This window comes from Siphateles boraxobius, unplaced genomic scaffold (genome assembly GCF_051911475.1).
Source record: "Siphateles boraxobius isolate OS27281-9 unplaced genomic scaffold, OSU_SipBor_1 119, whole genome shotgun sequence".
NCBI lineage: Eukaryota > Metazoa > Chordata > Actinopteri > Cypriniformes > Leuciscidae > Siphateles > Siphateles boraxobius.
Genome location: NW_027508721.1, coordinates 445226 through 463190, shown reverse-complemented (window position 1 = coordinate 463190; position 17965 = coordinate 445226). Strand labels below are relative to the sequence as shown.

At 37.6% G+C, this 17965-nt stretch overlaps 2 protein-coding genes across 3 annotated transcripts in view; one reads left to right on the top strand and one right to left on the bottom strand.

Annotated features, from left to right (window-relative positions):
* Positions 1–7026, bottom strand: part of lrba (LPS-responsive vesicle trafficking, beach and anchor containing) — a 295618-nt gene extending 288592 nt beyond the window's left edge. For both annotated transcript variants that reach the window (XM_077203247.1, XM_077203253.1), the window contains exon 1: positions 6247–7026. In XM_077203247.1, the coding sequence (XP_077059362.1) occupies positions 6247–6378 (132 nt within the window). In that variant the 5' untranslated portion in view covers positions 6379–7026. The remainder of the gene's footprint in view (positions 1–6246) is intronic.
* Positions 7027–8876: 1850 nt separating this feature from the next.
* Positions 8877–16078, top strand: rps3a (ribosomal protein S3A). Its single transcript, XM_077203232.1, has 6 exons — positions 8877–8987; positions 9496–9599; positions 9892–10079; positions 14802–15010; positions 15431–15540; positions 15903–16078. The coding sequence occupies exons 1-6, from the start codon at positions 8926–8928 to the stop codon at positions 16031–16033; spliced, it is 804 nt and encodes a 267-aa protein (XP_077059347.1). The 5' UTR covers positions 8877–8925; the 3' UTR covers positions 16034–16078.
* Positions 16079–17965: the final 1887 nt, after the last annotated feature.

The following is a 17965-nucleotide window of genomic DNA, read 5'->3' as shown; positions in this document are numbered from 1 at the left end:
TATTTAAAAGCGCAGCCCAAAAGACAGCGCAGCGTGAACTTAAGAGTAAATGTGTTCACTGGCCGACCATCTCGATCACGCAACCACTAAACAGCGTTCGAGTTTGGCACAGTATTCTTCGATACAAAATACGTCTCAGTGATTTAAACTAGTTTAAAGCCAGATGAAACAGTGCTGACTTTTTCAACAACACTGACGTCAAAAAAAGGGAAACATTGTGGTTTTGACTTGGTATGTGCCAAATTTGGTAGCATTACCAGGGATTTCAAGGTATGGTTGCTTGCTAGGTGACACTGTTTTGGAAACTTCAGAAAACTTTAACTAAATTTTTCAAAAAATTGACTTTAAACAGGTGCAGCTCAGTAACTGTTTGTTTGATATAACAAATCATACATCATTTTGAAGATTCTTTTAACCTGTTAACCGTTGCCAGAGCGTCGGCGCACTGAAGCGTTTTTTTTTTTATTTAGTTCAAATTTACTATCAGATTTAATGTTATACCTTGACAAACTATACATCATTAACAAGATATAAGACTCAAGATTCAGTATTTGACCACTATTGTATTCTGAGAAACTTATAGTGACAGTTATGTCTTAATTTGTGTCAGGAGTTATGAAATGAAAAAATGAGTCGATACCTTTAATATGAATTATGAGCGTCAGCTGGTCCATTCATAAAAAACACTCCGTGCTGTCGTCATGACAGCGATTCACAAAACAACGTCCCTCAGGGCTTTAGCTCAAAAATGTGCAGACTTGGAGAAATATTGATATATTCTCATTGATTCACATCATATTTCTATAGACAGGAATAATATTTATTGAATTTATACCCAAATGCGTCGATGTAATCATTATGATCGCTTCTTACTGAGATGTGCTGTGTTTTCAATTCATACCAATAGCCTGAGGGCGCTATATGCACAATAACAGTCCATATATGGATCACGAAGAAGACCCATAGTCATGTGACATTCCAGGACGTCACTGATACAGAAAGTAGCTGACAGAGATCGCTGTAACATGCAGATAAAGATGTTTTGAAGACAATAAACATGATTGCAATGATATTTGAGTTACCTGTGTTCTTCAAGCCATGCCAGGTATTTCATAATAATAGATTATATTTATAATGCAATGCTAATCGATATAGATTTCATCATCGTGCAGAACACTATAAATAATAAAATTTCTGTCGGATTTTTTTTATCTGAAGCCAAATTAGATCACATAAGATTATTTAAAACACTCGACTTGCGTTATAAAGTAAGTTTGGAGCACAAACATGGTTTTAATCTCATAAATGGTCGTGTATTGATGGTGTGCTAAGCTAACATGCTAGCTAGCCCAGGTGCACCTGCCACCAGCAGTTATTGATTTATGATTTTTTTCTAAATAGGAATGCTTACTGAAATGTTTCAGTATATTTGATACCAGTTTCAAATATTTAGTGAGAACTTTGATAAAATAAATTAGGGTTTGAAACCCTATGAATAGCCTGTGAATAGCCAGTCGTTAGTAGCTATAATGCAGACAAAAGAAATGCATATTTAGAGCAATAACCAGTCTGGAGAGGTGTAAATGTGTGCAGGGAGAGACTCACACTGAATGGGGCTCGTTTGCACCACAAAATAATAGAGACAATAGACTGAATAGATGACTCAGAAGATGACTAAACATCAGTTTGCATTTTAGAGTCTAATCAAAATAAAGTAATTTGACATGATCTTGAAAAACATTTAACAAAATACAGAGTTTTAGACTTATCATTTTCAGATTTTAAATATAAAATGGTCACACATATGGCTTTAGCTGCAGTGCATTTCTAGATTGCTCCAGGGCCAACTTCAATTTTATTTTTATGAAGATGTTTCATAAAAATAAATTTCTAAAAACTTTACAAATTTTGAAGCTATTTAAACATTTTTTTTCATTATGACAATAATTAATTCTAAATTACAATAAACTACTAGGTGTCAGCTTTCAAATGAGATCATACTTGTGCTTTTAGTGCAAAGGGTTCATGAACTGTATCTGTTTAAGTTTGGGTATGCCATTTCTGGGGATTTTTCAAAAGTGGCCTTGAAGGTTAACAGGTTAATAGAGAATGTGAAAATAACAATAACTCCTTTAGTCCTTTTTGAAAATGTACTAATTTTGCCAGCACGGTTCACATATAGTTACTTTTTACCATGCAATGAGGTGCCACACATAGTTTTACCCGTGGTTATCGTGATCTACAAATGTATGACACTATTTAAGAATAATTGGTTAATTTTCAATAAGAGTAGTCATACAATCAGAATATTTAAATGTGACTTTATAAAAATCAGGTTAATAATTTTTTTACAGATGTTAGCTACTGTTTTTGTGAATGAAATACATTTAGCTATATCTGCATCCCAACTCAAGCACAAGCTGAAGCTACTGTCAAATGTGCATTTCTAAGAGACAAAACATGTATTATTTTTAAAGTCCTATAACATGTGCAGTGCAACCAAATCAGGAGCTGGTGCCACCATGTGCAGAACTCAAATGTTAGTCTAGAGCCCTGAGTTCTGTAAAACCAAAGCTAGAAATACTCTGACCATACAGTCACAAATAAGCCAGAATTGGGAATCATTTCCTACAAGTCAGGACCTGTACAGACAGGTGTGAGTAGGCTGGTCACCTGCTCTTGTGGTAACCATGGTAACAAAGACAGGTCCCATGTTTGTTCAGCCCTCACCTCGGGCTAACCCAGGTGCTGTGCTACCAAACCACCTCCAGTCCCCAGAGACTGATGGAGATACAAGAGATGATACTGTTTCAATGAGCTTCTAAAGTGTGTTTGAACAAGAATAAGTGGATTTTAATGAGGCGAATACACACATATGCTTTAATAAACCTCGTGCAGATTTACAAATGACTTAGTCAAAACAAGAGCGCTGCTCTCTTCGCTTTGTTCTTTTTTTCTGTTGAAGAAGATTATTCAGGCAGTGATCTCTGATCTGAGTCCAAGACTCACCCAACAGCAAATGAACTATAGAGAAAGCAAGATAGACAGATATAAAATAGATGGAGTGCAAGTGTTAATTAGATTAATTAGCTTCCAGTTCTCCGTGAATAAAAAAGGAGGACCAGGACTATTTACGTTATGTTTTGTTTATGTGTGCAGCAGTTGACCATGAGGGGCTGCTGCTTTACTTTAATTTTATGTATATATTTTTAAAAGTGTGTTGAATGTTCTTCTTCTTCCATGAACGCTACCCTCAATACAGCACAATGACATGCAAAGCAACAAAAAAACTGAAGTGACACCGTTTTACTAGATGATAAAATGGCCACAACCACAACTCTGTTAGTTCCTGTGCACTACTCATTGATGCTGTAGAGATGCTACTACCTTACACTACAGTTGAGAACAGTGTGAGTTTATTTATAGTCATTTATTGCACTCCTGAATTATTTAGTCAATCAGCAGTCAATTATTTTCCACGCTGTCCTTCTCATGCTAAAACCCCTCTTAATCCCTTAAATTCTTCATGTGACTAACACTAAATGAGTGCACTCTGACAGCATGAAGCATCCATCGCTGAGTAGTAAGCAATGCATTTCACTGTGCTTCTTATCTATTTGCTGGACATTTCAAACAGCAAATCAGACTAATTTGGCACAATAACCTATTATTTTGATCTCATGCTCCAATACACAATTTTATGGAGATGAATCAAAGACCTAGTTTGGTCTGGCAGATTATCATGTTCAACAGGTTTGTTCGCACCAAAAATGTGGTTAAATGGTACATTTTGTGTTGCTGCACCTCCCCTTCGCATGTGAAATGAGCAACAGTGCTGACTAAGTGATGTCCTATGGTACTCTCTCAGTTTGTGGTCATGTCAAATATAGTTTTTAACTACTACATCCTTTATAAGCAGCCACAACATTGTGACAGATTCATAAAACAATCTGCATTGAAAACTGAAAAGTACCATTAAACTGGTAAGATCAGAGTGAAATGATCAGACCTTGTTAAAAAATAAACTTCAGTGCGTAAACATGAGCAGTTATGCATTGTTGGATTCATCCCTATACGACTGTGACGTCACAAAGCTGCAGAACGGGGCACTTTTGTAATTTTGTTTTAAAAGTTATGTTCAAGATGTCGATGTTTTGAGCCTAAAAATTATGTTTTACGGGTCAAAATATATCAAGCACTTCTTAAAAGATGAAAGAATATTTGATTCCTCATGATATTACTCCTCTGAAGTGTCATTCAAGATTAAAATTTTAAATACCAGTCTATTCCTCATACAAAGCCATCATATAGCTTCAAAAGACTTGAAGACATAATGTTTATAATGGTTGCATGCTCGTTTTTTGTTCTTTTTGGGGCCTGACAGCCTCTGGGCCCCTTCCGCTTTCACCATATGACTGAGAGCGGTTCATAAAATCTGCTAAACATATCAAAATTCATACAGATTTTAAACAAGATAAGGGCAAGTAAATGATGACAGAACTTTCATTTTGCACTTTACAGTAGGTGAACTATCCCTTTAAGAAGCACGCACTGCATTCAATTATAAAGCCCTGTATTTTAGAGGTAAGGTTAGAGCAACATAACTGCATGTAGGCTACATGTCACCTATGATGTCTAGTGTGCCTTATGTTTCTCAGCAGTATTACATCATCGTAGAGTGCATGGTTGCAGCACGTTTCTTAATTCCTAATTGCACTCATTCATTCATTCTTCAAAGTCATTTCACAACACCTGCAAACAAAATATCTCCCAATCTGATTCAGCTACAATGTGGGTCACATACAGGCCTTCACTCATGCTTGAAACTCAGCTAATGTATAACAGGGGCTTTCAACTCGCTTGTGGACGTGGGAGGAGGGGAAAAAAAGTGTGCAATTTCCAGAAAGTGCTAACTGACTTCCTCGTGTCTGAGGCTGGTCAAAAGAAATTAGCTGTTATTACATCACGGAGCTGTGCTGAGGTGATCTGTGAACTCTGACTGCTTTTTATCATACATAATCTATGGAAACTGTAAGACAAGTTAAAAGCTGACAGAGGACTGACATAATTTCAAGGACGTTGAACATTAGGTCACTGCTGAAAAATCAAACCAGGTTCCTGGATTAATGGATTTATGGATTAATGGATAATCGCTTCACATAAGGTCTGTCTACAATGACAGGAGCAGGGAGAAACAATCTAAAACAAGCAGTGTAAATAAACAATGACATCACCACAAACCTAGAAACACAACAGAGAATAAAGCAGCAGAACCATAGACTGTAAAAAAAAAACACAGAGCCCATTATATTTATGTTTTCAAATAGCTACCTCAACCTCCAGACTGTCAGAAAAAAAAAATGTGTCTTTAGTTTGACACTGGGGCAGTACCATTAAAGGGACAACATTGTACCAAAAAGTCGCATATTGGTACGTACTACTATGAACATTTTAGGGTACGGTACAAAGATGGTTCCTTTAACCTTAAAGCATGACATATGAAATAATAGGCAGACAAATAACATTTTTGAAATGAAAGAGATTATCAAACCGTTAGACAAAATAAAAAATAAAATCTAAAAAAGTTTGCATTTGTTTTTTTATGTTATATTAACAACAATTTAAACGTTACTCACATTTGCTTTAGAAAATCAGTAAAGCTTTCGCAACAAAAAGGTTGTACTACAACCTGAAGATGTATTTTTGTAGATATAATGCATTTTATACGTAAAATTGTATAGCCTATTGTAAGGTATTTTACTTGCTATAAAAGTAAAAACTATCAATCAGAGGGCAGAAGGCATGTAGAAAATTCAACAGATTTTTCAGCAAACTTTTGATCATATTGATAATTTAGAGGCCTTAGAATGCATGTATCAAAAATGAGTCTTTAGAGTTAAAAATTATTCTTTTTGCACTTTTTTCTGAGAGTGTACAGTCTCTCCAAATCTCGCTTTACATTCAAACTAGCCATATGGCAGGTGCTTCTATCCACGTTGACTTGCATGTCACTTATAACAGGTTCAGTCCCCTTGATGCAACCTGACCTTACTGTCTTGATCAATGACACACAATGGGGGCACCACTTACATCAAACATCAGCCTCACTAGGATTCAAGCCAGAATTTTAAACATTAAACCACAACAATCCAATTTCTGTTGTATAAAGATTCGTCAGAGTCATAAACATGATTCGGTCTCGTCCAGCTACTTCGGTTCTCTATTTAAAGGCTTTAATCAGCTTACCAGATTGAAGATCGTCTCCACAATGTCCCGATTGGAGACTTCACCAGCCTCCAGGAGCCCCGCCAGCACGGCGAACTTCATGCGGATTCCTCTGATGGGGATCCCAACAGCGCTGTCACCTGCGCTCGCCATGACGGAGTCAGGTGAGAGTGGTACAGGTGAAACACCTGTTTGACCCTACCGCCGAATTAAATCTATGGGGAAATACACGGAATATGTCGCTCTCGTTAAGTTGACAGCTGGGAAAAACTGGTCCCGGTCTCCATTCACAGCCAGCTTATCCTTTAGTTTCTCGCGCTCTCGGCGGGAAGTGTCGGTTGATGTCACTACACCTGACTAACAGGAATTATTCTACGGTAGAGAGGGAGAGCAGAATTAAACTTGACAAAAGAATGACGAAATCGCGTTGTGGTGAGCCCAGATAAGAAACCCAAAGATTCCCAATCTTCGCCGAACTAATAAAGGAAAACCATTTAAACAAAAATCTCATTTAAGTGTTTGCGAGTGTTTGTCAAACAGGAAACAGCGGTGATGAAGAGATTCCGCGCAGGTAGACGTACGTTACCGATAAGAACAAGACGCAAAAAACTATAAAATATAAAGCAAGGAACCTCCGACATTGGCTCTCGGTAGGCCCTCCTAAGAGAAGACAATCCTCTTGCTCCCTGTGGGAACTGTTGGAGTGAAGTTTCAGCGGTAACCCACTTTACAGCGCCATCTCTTCCTGAATCAGCTCCTAGTCCGCTCCGTCTCCGCCATGACACTGGAGCTGCGTGAGAGAGAGCTGCGCATGCGCAATGCGCACATAGAGCTGAGAAGGGGGGGCTCAGGTGTATCAAGTACAAGGAACCTATAAGGACAGTGACACTTTATACTGAAGATCTCGAGTCACGGACGCTCTATTGTGGTTGTGGTTTACGATGGTGCTCTGCTGAGAGAATAACATGGAGATATCTGCAGGAGAGAATAATTCAAGTCTAGCATTCATCAGAAACGAGATTTATACCAAGATTTTAATGTTGGCTGTTTATAATCAAAAGCATACATGCACAATATAATCTTTTCTGCACTTCACTTGCCTAACAAACAATTTAAAGATAAATTCAAAGATTGCGAGTGATATTTGCATGATATTTTCTACTTAAAAATAAAATTATTTATTCACCCTCATGTTGCTCCGTATATATATATATATATATATATATATATATATATATATATATATATATATATATATATATATATATATATATATTAAACATTTCTCAATCTCATACAATTTAAGTCAGTGGTGTTGTTTGGGCATCAATATTCTTCAAAATGTATTTGTGTTCTGCAGAAGTAAGAAATGCTTTTTGATCATGCGTTACATTCAGGTAGGCCTATGTCACAATAAAGACACAAAAAATATGTTACTACATCTGTTTCACTGCAACTACTTAAAGGATCAATATTTTTTCTCCTATTTAAATAGATTTGTGACATACTCAAGGTTTAGATTTACTGTGTACAATTCTTTAATTTTTCAAAGGGGGTTAAAGCACATAGCAAATATAGCATATCATTATTGTGTTGCATGTAAACTTTAATATTTACTTTACTCTGACAGACCATTATTAGCCTTTTAGGAGGTCTTGAATTTTAAGAAATGTGTTAGCTATAGCTTTAAGAATAAATGTGCTCACTGTATCATTAAATTCAAATGTGTAGTTTCATGGCCCCTTTGAGTCGTTGCCAAGGAGTCAGCAGCACATTGACTTTGTTGACTCTATATACAGTCCCTCAGGGGCACAGAATTAAAGGTCTAGATTTTGTAGCAGCAAAGATCAATTTGTATCTCACAGTCATTGAACTTTATACTGACATCCTGAAGACCACCATTCAGACACATACATGAAAATGCTTATGTTTTTTTTTTTTGTTCTTATGCTTATCATCATTTTCCTTCTTCCAAATGTTTTCTTATAACAAAAAAAAGTCTATAGTGTTTGTGGTAGTTATAAGAAAGCCATATAGTGCAAATAAAATACTTTTGATTACGCAAAATGTCAGTTTTAATTATGCCGCTATTATGAGTCAGGGAAGTGTGAGCTTTTGCTATTAGTCTATAAAGAATGGTGAGAAAGATTATGTTTTGAAATAATAATGGAACTCAGACATCTGAGCAGTTCACTCAGATTTACTAGAGTGGAATGTTCCTGTTGCCATTAGGGGATTGATGTCATAATTTGCCCTCAGCCACCTCTGAATATTATCTGCTACAGTTTGGCCCTTTTGTTTGACGCTATGTTGTTTTTAAAGTGTATTTAGACTTATGACACGGTAACTATAGACGTAATTCACATTGTAGGCTACATAGTAAAAATTAAATGGGCACTAGTAGGTCTAGACTAAACTTCCTTTTTCACCCATTATTGATAAGCGGTTTTCAAATTCTGTATAAATAATAGTTTGGCAGATGATGAATCAAAGAAGTTTTCAAAGGAGTTTTTTTATTGAACTTTGTCAAATAAGCATGTAAATATCGAAAGTAGTTTAAACATGCGTCTAAACACTAGATGGCGCACGTGTGCCTTACAGAAAGAACAGCGAAATATCGCGAGATATGTCTATTCTCGCTGCGTCTTTAATTCTCGCGGTATTTCCTCACTTCCTCCTCTTTCACTCCCTGTGTTCAACATGGCAGTCGGCAAGAATAAGAGGCTGACCAAAGGTGGCAAAAAAGGTGCCAAAAAGAAGATGTAAGTCACAAATGAATCTCTCGACTCTGTCGTTATACTGTTATAAGATAAACTGTAGGATATTCGATGTTTGTGGGTAAAGGATGAGATCGATATATAGAAGATTGTATGTAGCGGTCCTGCTAGTCCGACTGGCTTACTGGTGGCCTGCGCTGTGTTATGTGTGCTCTGTTAACTTTCGGTCAGAGCTCTGTAGGTCCTAGTACTGTTTTCTTATGTACTATTCCTACAAGTTCCATAAAGTATTTATATTCAAAAAAACGAGAAAGTTAAACTGACAATGCTAACATAATGGGTCATCGAAAGCGCTCGCTAGTTTTCCAAACACTACTGACCTAACGTAAGACTTGCAGTGTGACACATGTGTTGGATTTTTAAAGTTAATTTAGAGCTTTCATATTTCTAGACGCCACATTCGAAGTAAATTTAAGACGATGTTAACGTTTGCATTATCAAAATTATCTTATACCTCTCCTAATAATATCTACACACGTGTTTTGTCTTGCAGTGTGGATCCATTCTCCAAGAAGGACTGGTATGATGTCAAGGCACCAGCCATGTTCAACATCCGCAACCTGGGAAAGACCTTGGTCACCAGGACTCAGGGAACCAGTAAGTGCTTTGATGTTCATGGTGTCTGTTTTTCCCCACAGATTTTAGCACGAGTAGTTAACCCTACTGGGAAAGGGCAGATCTTGCTGTACAATAAATGCCATGCATCCCAATTGTTTGATACAAATTAATATGCATGCCTTATTGCAGTGGGAATACTTGATGACAGTAGTTTCAGCCCCAGATGAAAAACAATTACTGTTGTGAGATCACCTGGCATTTCCATAAAGTCCACGTTTATTATAACACAAACAAACTGCATCATTTCTAACACTGTGTCATTGTAATCTAGGAATTGCCTCTGATGGTCTGAAGGGACGTGTTTTCGAAGTCAGCCTGGCTGATCTGCAGAACGATGAGGTTGCCTTTCGCAAGTTCAAGCTAGTCACAGAAGACGTACAGGGCAAGAACTGCCTCACCAACTTCCATGGCATGGACCTCACTCGTGACAAGATGTGCTCCATGGTCAAGAAGTGGCAGGTAAAAAGCATACTTTAAATGCAGAAAAGCTCTACTCACTCTGGTGGCATTCTAATGCTGCCTTTTATGACCACAAAAGGATAATAAATAAAACCAAGTCCAGCTTGTTTCAATAATAGTGATTAATATCAGGTTCTTTTTTTTTTTTTAGATCAAAAAGTATCACAATGATCCCATGCGACATGTCGTATATTCCAAGTGTTCTGGTGGTATATGATATGAAATTTAATGCATTATCAAAATCCTGACCTTGACCGTTGGTGCACGTTGTAAGAAATATAAAGACCAACAAAAACTTTCTTCAAGGAGTTAAATATCTCAGAACCGGAACTCTATTCTTTTGATGAGTCAGAATGAAAGTTAACAGATGTGAATGCATTTAATTTGACTAATATATTCACCTCAGAGAAGGTACATGGTAGGGCTGGGCGTAGAGGTTTGCATGGGCTTTAAACTGAAGCCCGAACCAGGCCTGTACCCGAAATCATTTAACCCGACCATTACGGCTATATTTTAAGTCTGAACCCGAGGTCCATTTATCACAGAAATACCTTTTATTTATTTTTTTATTTTGCAATAAGCTGTATTTTATAAGCTGATTGCTTGAAACGATAATTAAACGCATATACATGTTCAAACACTTTCACCAAGGCACAGCGGCCCTCTCAGCAGTCAGCACAATATAAAAGGAGCAAAAGCACGGACTTACTAATTAAACTTTGATGTTTTAGAACATGTGAAACAGTTCCTCTGGAACTCAAACATTAAACTTCAGAACAAAGTTTGCACAGTTGCACAACTATTTACATAAATATATCCTTCTCAGTACGAGTTATGAAGAGAGAATAGCATCGACAGTTGTTGATTTCAGTGAGTCTTCCTCTGATTGCGGTGTTGTAATTGAAAGTGCGTAAAAGTTTTGCAAAATGATATTTGATAAAATAAAAATGTTTCATATATAATTTTACAAAATGGTTTTGCGCATGTGCTCCTGCGTGCACTGTCGGTCACAACACAGCAATCAGAAGAGGATGGTGGTGCTGAAACTGCGCATGTATTTTCTCTATTGTGTGCTCCTATTTACGATCACTACACGCAAACTGTTTATAGCCTATATCATTTTTCTTAGTTACAAACCCAAGGCTATTCATTAAATATTAACTAGTGGTGGGCCGTTATCGGCGTTAACGTGAGACTCTTATCGGGCGATAAAAAAAAAATATTGCCGATAATCTTTTCTCAACGTTGGGTTGGGAGCTGGGTCTATACTACACAATCTATGATGACTTTCACCTTGATATTTTAGCGCTGATGTATACCTAGCCGAATTGCACTGTAGGGGGTAGGGATGGGAATTGAAAACCGTTTCCACTCGAGAACCGGTTCTAAGTTTCACAAACCATCGATATTGAATGCCCTCGACGTTAACGATTCCTCTTATCGATGCTCCTACTTCGAGTCCCAGCCATAATATACAGACCATGAACTCACAACTTTCCCTTTTGTCCTATCGGGCACCATACTGCAACGTCCTATACGCATCTGTGCGTCATTCATGATGTCAAAGCGATTTGAGCAGAGGAGGTAAACATGGAGTGGAAAAGACGATCTAAAGCTTGGCTTTATTTTACTAAACGAGACAAATTATGCTGTTTCCTGTTTGCAATAACAGGGTTTTTCCTGCATTGAATGTTTTTTAGCGCCCTCCAAAGTGAATTTTTGTCCCTCCAAAGTCTTATTTGATCGGTGAGTAATGTAGATGAACTGCTGCACTTGTGACAGGGCACATGTTTAACTGAAAGAACGAGCAGAGAGAGACCCGATCGCACGCACGCACTCTCACTTCGGAGCCAGGCGACTCTCTCTCCCTCACACATATTAACCAAAATAAATCGACACGATGTTAAAAGGTCGGAAGACCAGTTTCATGTGGAGCCTTCTGGGATTTTGTTTTCCTGAATTACCGCTGGGTGTGAATTGTGCTAAAATAAGTTACCTTATCTTTTCTGAAAAGCGTTCCACACATTCAGCTGACAGTCTCAAGTACCACTTAAATGCAAAGCATCCCTTAGCTAATGCGGTAGATGCTGGGCCGAGCACTGATGTAGCGCAGGGGAAGAGTCGTCGTCAAACTAACGTTACTATGTTTGAGTGCAACCAAGTGCACAGCTCTATCAGTTAGTAAACACAAGTACATCTGATTGAACATGATTTATTTTCATCACTAATTATCATAGTAGAACAGCTTTCTCAAGCAGTCTGTGATGCATTTTGTAAACAGGAAATGAGCCCGCGCCACCTGGCTTGAGAAACCCGTTCTCAAAGACTTTTAGTCATTATTTGGGTAGCACACATTCTGAATGCTTTCGGCATAATTCAAATGAGCAGTTTTAATCTAGATTAATTCCAAGATTCCAGTGAGATTAATCTGGCTTAAAAAATTAATCTATGCCCACCACTAATATTAACCCAACCCGAAACTTGTGAGTTTTTCGGGACCGGTCGGGTTGCAGACCTCTAGCTGGGCTATCTTTTTTTTTCTCCAATTAATTTGAATTTAATGTTTTGCCACGATTGTATTTTAAAATCGAATTGAGAGATCGCGGTCTTGAATAATGTTCGCAAACGTCACAATTAGGCTACGTTCACACTGCAGGCTGAAACGACCCAATTCCGAAATTTTTTTTTTTTTTTTTTTGTGCCCCTATGCGACCTGTATCTGATCTTTTCATGACAATCTGAAGGACACAGATCCGATCTTTTCAAATGCGACCCAGGCCACTTGGGTATGTGGTCCAAATCCAATATGTATCCGACCTTTTCAAATGCGACTTCAATCTGAACGGGCAAGTCACGGGTCATATCCGACCCGCACGTCATTGATATGCAACAAACGTCATCATTCTGCGTTGAAGTAGGCGGTGATGAGAAGATAAACAACTATGGCGGATGATGCTGAGACCAGTCAATAGAAGGGAAGCGAGGTTTCTGATTTAATTAATGTTTAGGGTGACAGCTCTATTCAGGCCATGTTTAGCTACTTCCGCAAACAAGTGAGGTTGTTGACCGTTGAGTACTCTTCTGCGCATGCGGGTCACTTCTGGGTCATTTCATGTTCACACAGGAGATCACAAGAGGTCGCATTTAATTCGAAATGTGAACGGCCTTGCAAAAAAATCCGATTTTTTCAAAAAAATCAGAATTGAGCATTCAGCCCCTGCAGTGTGAACGAGGCCTTAGACGTGTTGACAATTCAGCAATGATAAGTTAAGACAAGAAAATGATCCGACCACATGGCTGATTAACCGCTCTTGTGACGTGTAACACATCGCTACTAGGGGAAAAAAATCGAATTCTTAAATGCATCGCGATGCAGACGTGGACGATTCTGAATCTAATCACAACTGTCAAATCTATTTTTCTAAATGTTAATTGATAACGTAATGTTGACGGAACGCAAAAGGCGCCTGGACAGTCTGGCGTGCAGCTGGGCAGATAACAGAGACGCGTGATGGTTGAGCGACAAATCCGACCGGCACCCTCTGCATTAAAATCTAGCGTAACTTTGGCTTCTATGAAGTTGAAGGGGGAAAAAAGGACCTGGACAAGAGCCACACTTTATGCAAGTGGGGCTCCAGATGGGCGACCACCCCGTTGTCCAATTGATAAGAGCTGCAACTTCTGTTACATACGAGAAACCTCAAACGAAACGAAAGATAAACGCAACAAAGCTATTCGTTTGAAACGTTCCAAGCAGCGCAAGCTCAGAACAGGTTTACTCGTAGGCCGATCTCAATCACGTGACAGTTATTACACAGCGCTGGGAGATCCAGTGAGAAAGCGTTAGAATTCATGGCAGAATTAATAACATTGCAGCGAGAAGCATTCAAATTCGGCACAGAATTCTGTTATAAACAACACGTGTCAGATCAAACAGCGCTGACGTGGAAACCAGGACGACCTTAAAAGCTTCAACCCAACTCGGAAATGGCAAAGCAAATTACAAACTCTATTGCAACATTTATTGCCAAATCACTTCCCAATGTATTTTATTAAACAAATAGAAGCAAATTCATTATGGATCATTAGAAATACTTTACTTTAAAGGTACCAAATAGTCACACAGTGAGAAAAAAGAAAATCTGTGTAGGAAAAAGATGCATTGATCGTTTTATCGCATGGCAACACCCTAAATTGTAATCGAATCGTGAGGTGCCTAGAGATTCCCACCCCTAATTGCTAGTCTCAAGCGGCTTTTCACTCAGAAATGCTTTATTGCGTTAAAGAGAAGTGGGCAGTAGATTGTGGGGGAAAAAGCAAAGTTGTTAGATGTGAGTTGAACGTTTTCTTTTTTTTTTTTGTTGATCTCCACATTTTTAGAATGCCGTTTCATGTGTGAGACGCTTCAAGAGACTCGACATGTCCGCCAAACAAAAACAATTGGAAAAGTAGTGTAATGTAATGCAAAAACCTGTAAAGAACTACTACTGTATGTTTTATATTTCACGTTTGCTTGATGGTGACAGGCTCAACAGTGCTGTTTTTTTCTGTACCCCTTTGGTATTGTGTTGTAGAATTTTGGTGTTCTAAGATCTCGATGCAAGTTCCTTTATTTTGCATAAGTTTTTGGGATTAAGTACTTGTCTAATTGGAAAAAGTTCTGTGTACTGCAGCTACTTTGTGCTGGCCATTTTAAAATGTTAATTGGTTCTTTCACATTAGACAATGATTGAGGCCCATGTTGATGTAAAGACCACCGATGGCTATCTTCTCCGCCTGTTCTGCGTGGGCTTCACCAAGAAGCGCACCAACCAGATCAGAAAGACTTCCTACGCTCAGCACCAGCAGGTCCGTCAGATCCGCAAGAAGATGATGGAAATCATGACTCGTGAGGTCCAGACCAATGACCTCAAGGAGGTGGTCAACAAACTGTACGTATAAAGTTTTCCATCTCTTTTGTGGCATTACAATTTTGTGTTAGATGGGCGAGTCATAATTCAACTTGCAGTCCTTTATTTAACACTTATTGAACAAGCTAGTAAGGTTTTCAGTATAAGTGGGAGATTTACTCTGGTTGAAATACTTGATTGCCAATTTTATAGGTTATGGTCAAATGATTTCTTAACGTTTTTCATTTGTTATTTGTGTAGACTTTTTTTATATTTTGGAACTTGTTGCGAATAAAGTGTTTTTAGCTTAACTTTTTGAGTGCTGAGGTCATGGAGATTAAGCAATGGGGTGGAGTAACTCTCTTTACCTGGGTTTAAACCTGAAAGCTCTGTTGGCTGTCATGATCTATGACTGTTAAGCAGCTGTGTGTAAGTAATGGTTCTCTTCTTTTTGTTGTGCAGGATTCCTGACAGTGTAGGCAAGGACATTGAAAAGGCCTGCCAATCTATCTACCCTCTACATGACGTCTACGTCAGGAAGGTTAAAATGCTGAAAAAGCCCAAGTTTGAGCGTAAGTGAAGTTGTATGATGAACAACTTTTGAGAGTTTAGCCTCTTTCATATTTATTTATTTTTTACATTTATGCTCATGACTGACACTTAAATGTAGTTGTCAGATGTTGTAGCACAACTTCATGGTTATGGTTTCATATATTAATGCATTTAAGAGCAGTATTTGGTTCATCCTATGGACATGACAAAAGTTGTTTTTATTACATTTAACTTGCACTCCTAAACTGACAAAATTAATTTAGCATAATTCATCCAATCTTTGGACAAAATATTTTTTTAGGTTTAGTAGGAGTAGAGGGGGGAACTGAATATCCACTTGTGAATGTAGTATGAGTGGGTTAATGTATTTATTATTGTACAGTTGGGAAGCTGATGGAGCTGCACGGTGAGGGTGGAACCAGCAGTACTGCTGCTAAACCAGCAGAGGGTGACACTGGGGCCAAGGTGGAGAGAGCTGATGGATATGAGCCCCCCATCCAGGAGTCTGTCTAAAACTTCCAACACACGCAGCTGGTGTCAATAAACATGTAAATTTGATGCTCTGCGTACTGTTTTTTTTTGTTTTTGTTTTTTTGCTTTTTTTTGGGTAGATATCACATCAGACCTGCTGAACATCATGGTCATGCTTTTATATCTCCAGTCAGAAATATCATAATCTATTTTGACATGCTAGAATTGAGACGGTGGTGTCATGTTTGTTGGAATTGGTAGTATTGCAGTAAAGTTTTCATTTTCAAATCAGACATGATTTTGCACACATCCACTTTTATTTCCAGGTCTGGTAGTTTTGGGGGGGAAAAACAAATACCGCACTGAGTAGAAGAGAGAACACCGGTGGTGCCATGCATCAACATAACTTGCACACTTTTTAAACTACACATCCTCAGCATTATTGCGTACATTGTTTTGTTTAGTAAAAGTTACATATTAAATCTAAAAGGGGAATCTATTAAACGGGATGTCAAATAAGGCTTTACCGAGCTCAACAGCTTTGGCCGGACTGTAATATAAACAAAATGCTATTGGCTACTTTAAAGAAGGGGAGAGCTGTTGATATATCCCATCCTGTTTCTGTGAAAGTCTGGTCAATGCATTGAATAATGCTACACGTTTCAAAGCACTTCTGTGGGCCTTAAGTACAACCATGTTGAATTTAAGACCCTAAAAATGCAAGACCTGAAAATCTATAACTTAATGCATAGGTTTTTTTTTTTTTATTAATTTGGGCAATTCAACATGCTTTTTTGTTTCAAATACACTTGTCATTAATTTACTTCCATAGACAAAAAATGTGCGGGGCAAGGGCTGCTCCAGGACAGGTTATAAAACCCCTGCACTAATGGTGTGCTGTAATACTAATTCAAAATTATTATCCTAACCTTTATCTTCAAAGCAAAATCTCAGCTGGCCAAACAGCGATTATTTTATATATATACACGCATACAGTGCCAAACTGAATCACTGTATATATACAATAAATGTATAACTGTATATTAAATATAGGTGTCTGGGACGCAATATACCACATGTCACAATTTCAGCAGATAGCCCTGTCAGAAATTTGCATAGATAAGATGTAAAAAAAAATCATATAAGAAAAGCTGATTTTTATTTAGGGTTGATCAGCATCACGTAAATGATGACCAAAGGGTTAATAACTTATCAGTAAGAGTTTGAAGGTGACTGATTACAAACAATTCTGAGCAGAGAAGCATTGCCCATTGTAAAAGGCTCTGCACAAGGTCACGAATGACCTTTTGTTCACATGTTTACTATGTGCTGTATAAATCTGGGGAAATTAAGACCTTGGAAATGTACTGAAGAAATCCTTTCATGAGCACACTTATGAAACCAAGTTTTTTTCTAAATTTTTTTCCCTCTTAAAAGTTTCCATTGTTACATGAATTTTGTTGGTTGCAATGTTACATAAAAGGTGGAAAAAATTCTGACAATTTTACTTGGATGCATTTTTTCTCAAAAAGCTTTAGAGTCATTCTACGAAACGGGTGCCATTTGGGTCCACAACGTTTGATGAGATGCATAAGGCACAAACATGTCCCAAAATGTGTTTACAAAATGTAAGGTTATTCATTCAAGTGTTCTTGTTAATATGATATATGATAAAAAATTTTTTTTAAAAGAATAACATTCTATTTTAATAATTTTTCATTAGTTCATAGCTGATTTCACATGTCCGTGTTGACCAACATGACATTTGCATATAAAATATCACCAAATAAGTTATGTATTTTTAAAAAACATTTATTATTTTTAGGATTATATGTGTGTTCCTTTTCACATAAGATATATTTTATTCAAAATAAACCTTATTTTTTTGTAAATATTTTGTAATTTGTGAGCGTCCCTCAGTTTGACTTACCACCCCGTCACACTAACTTGTTTTATCTATAAATAATGTACTGT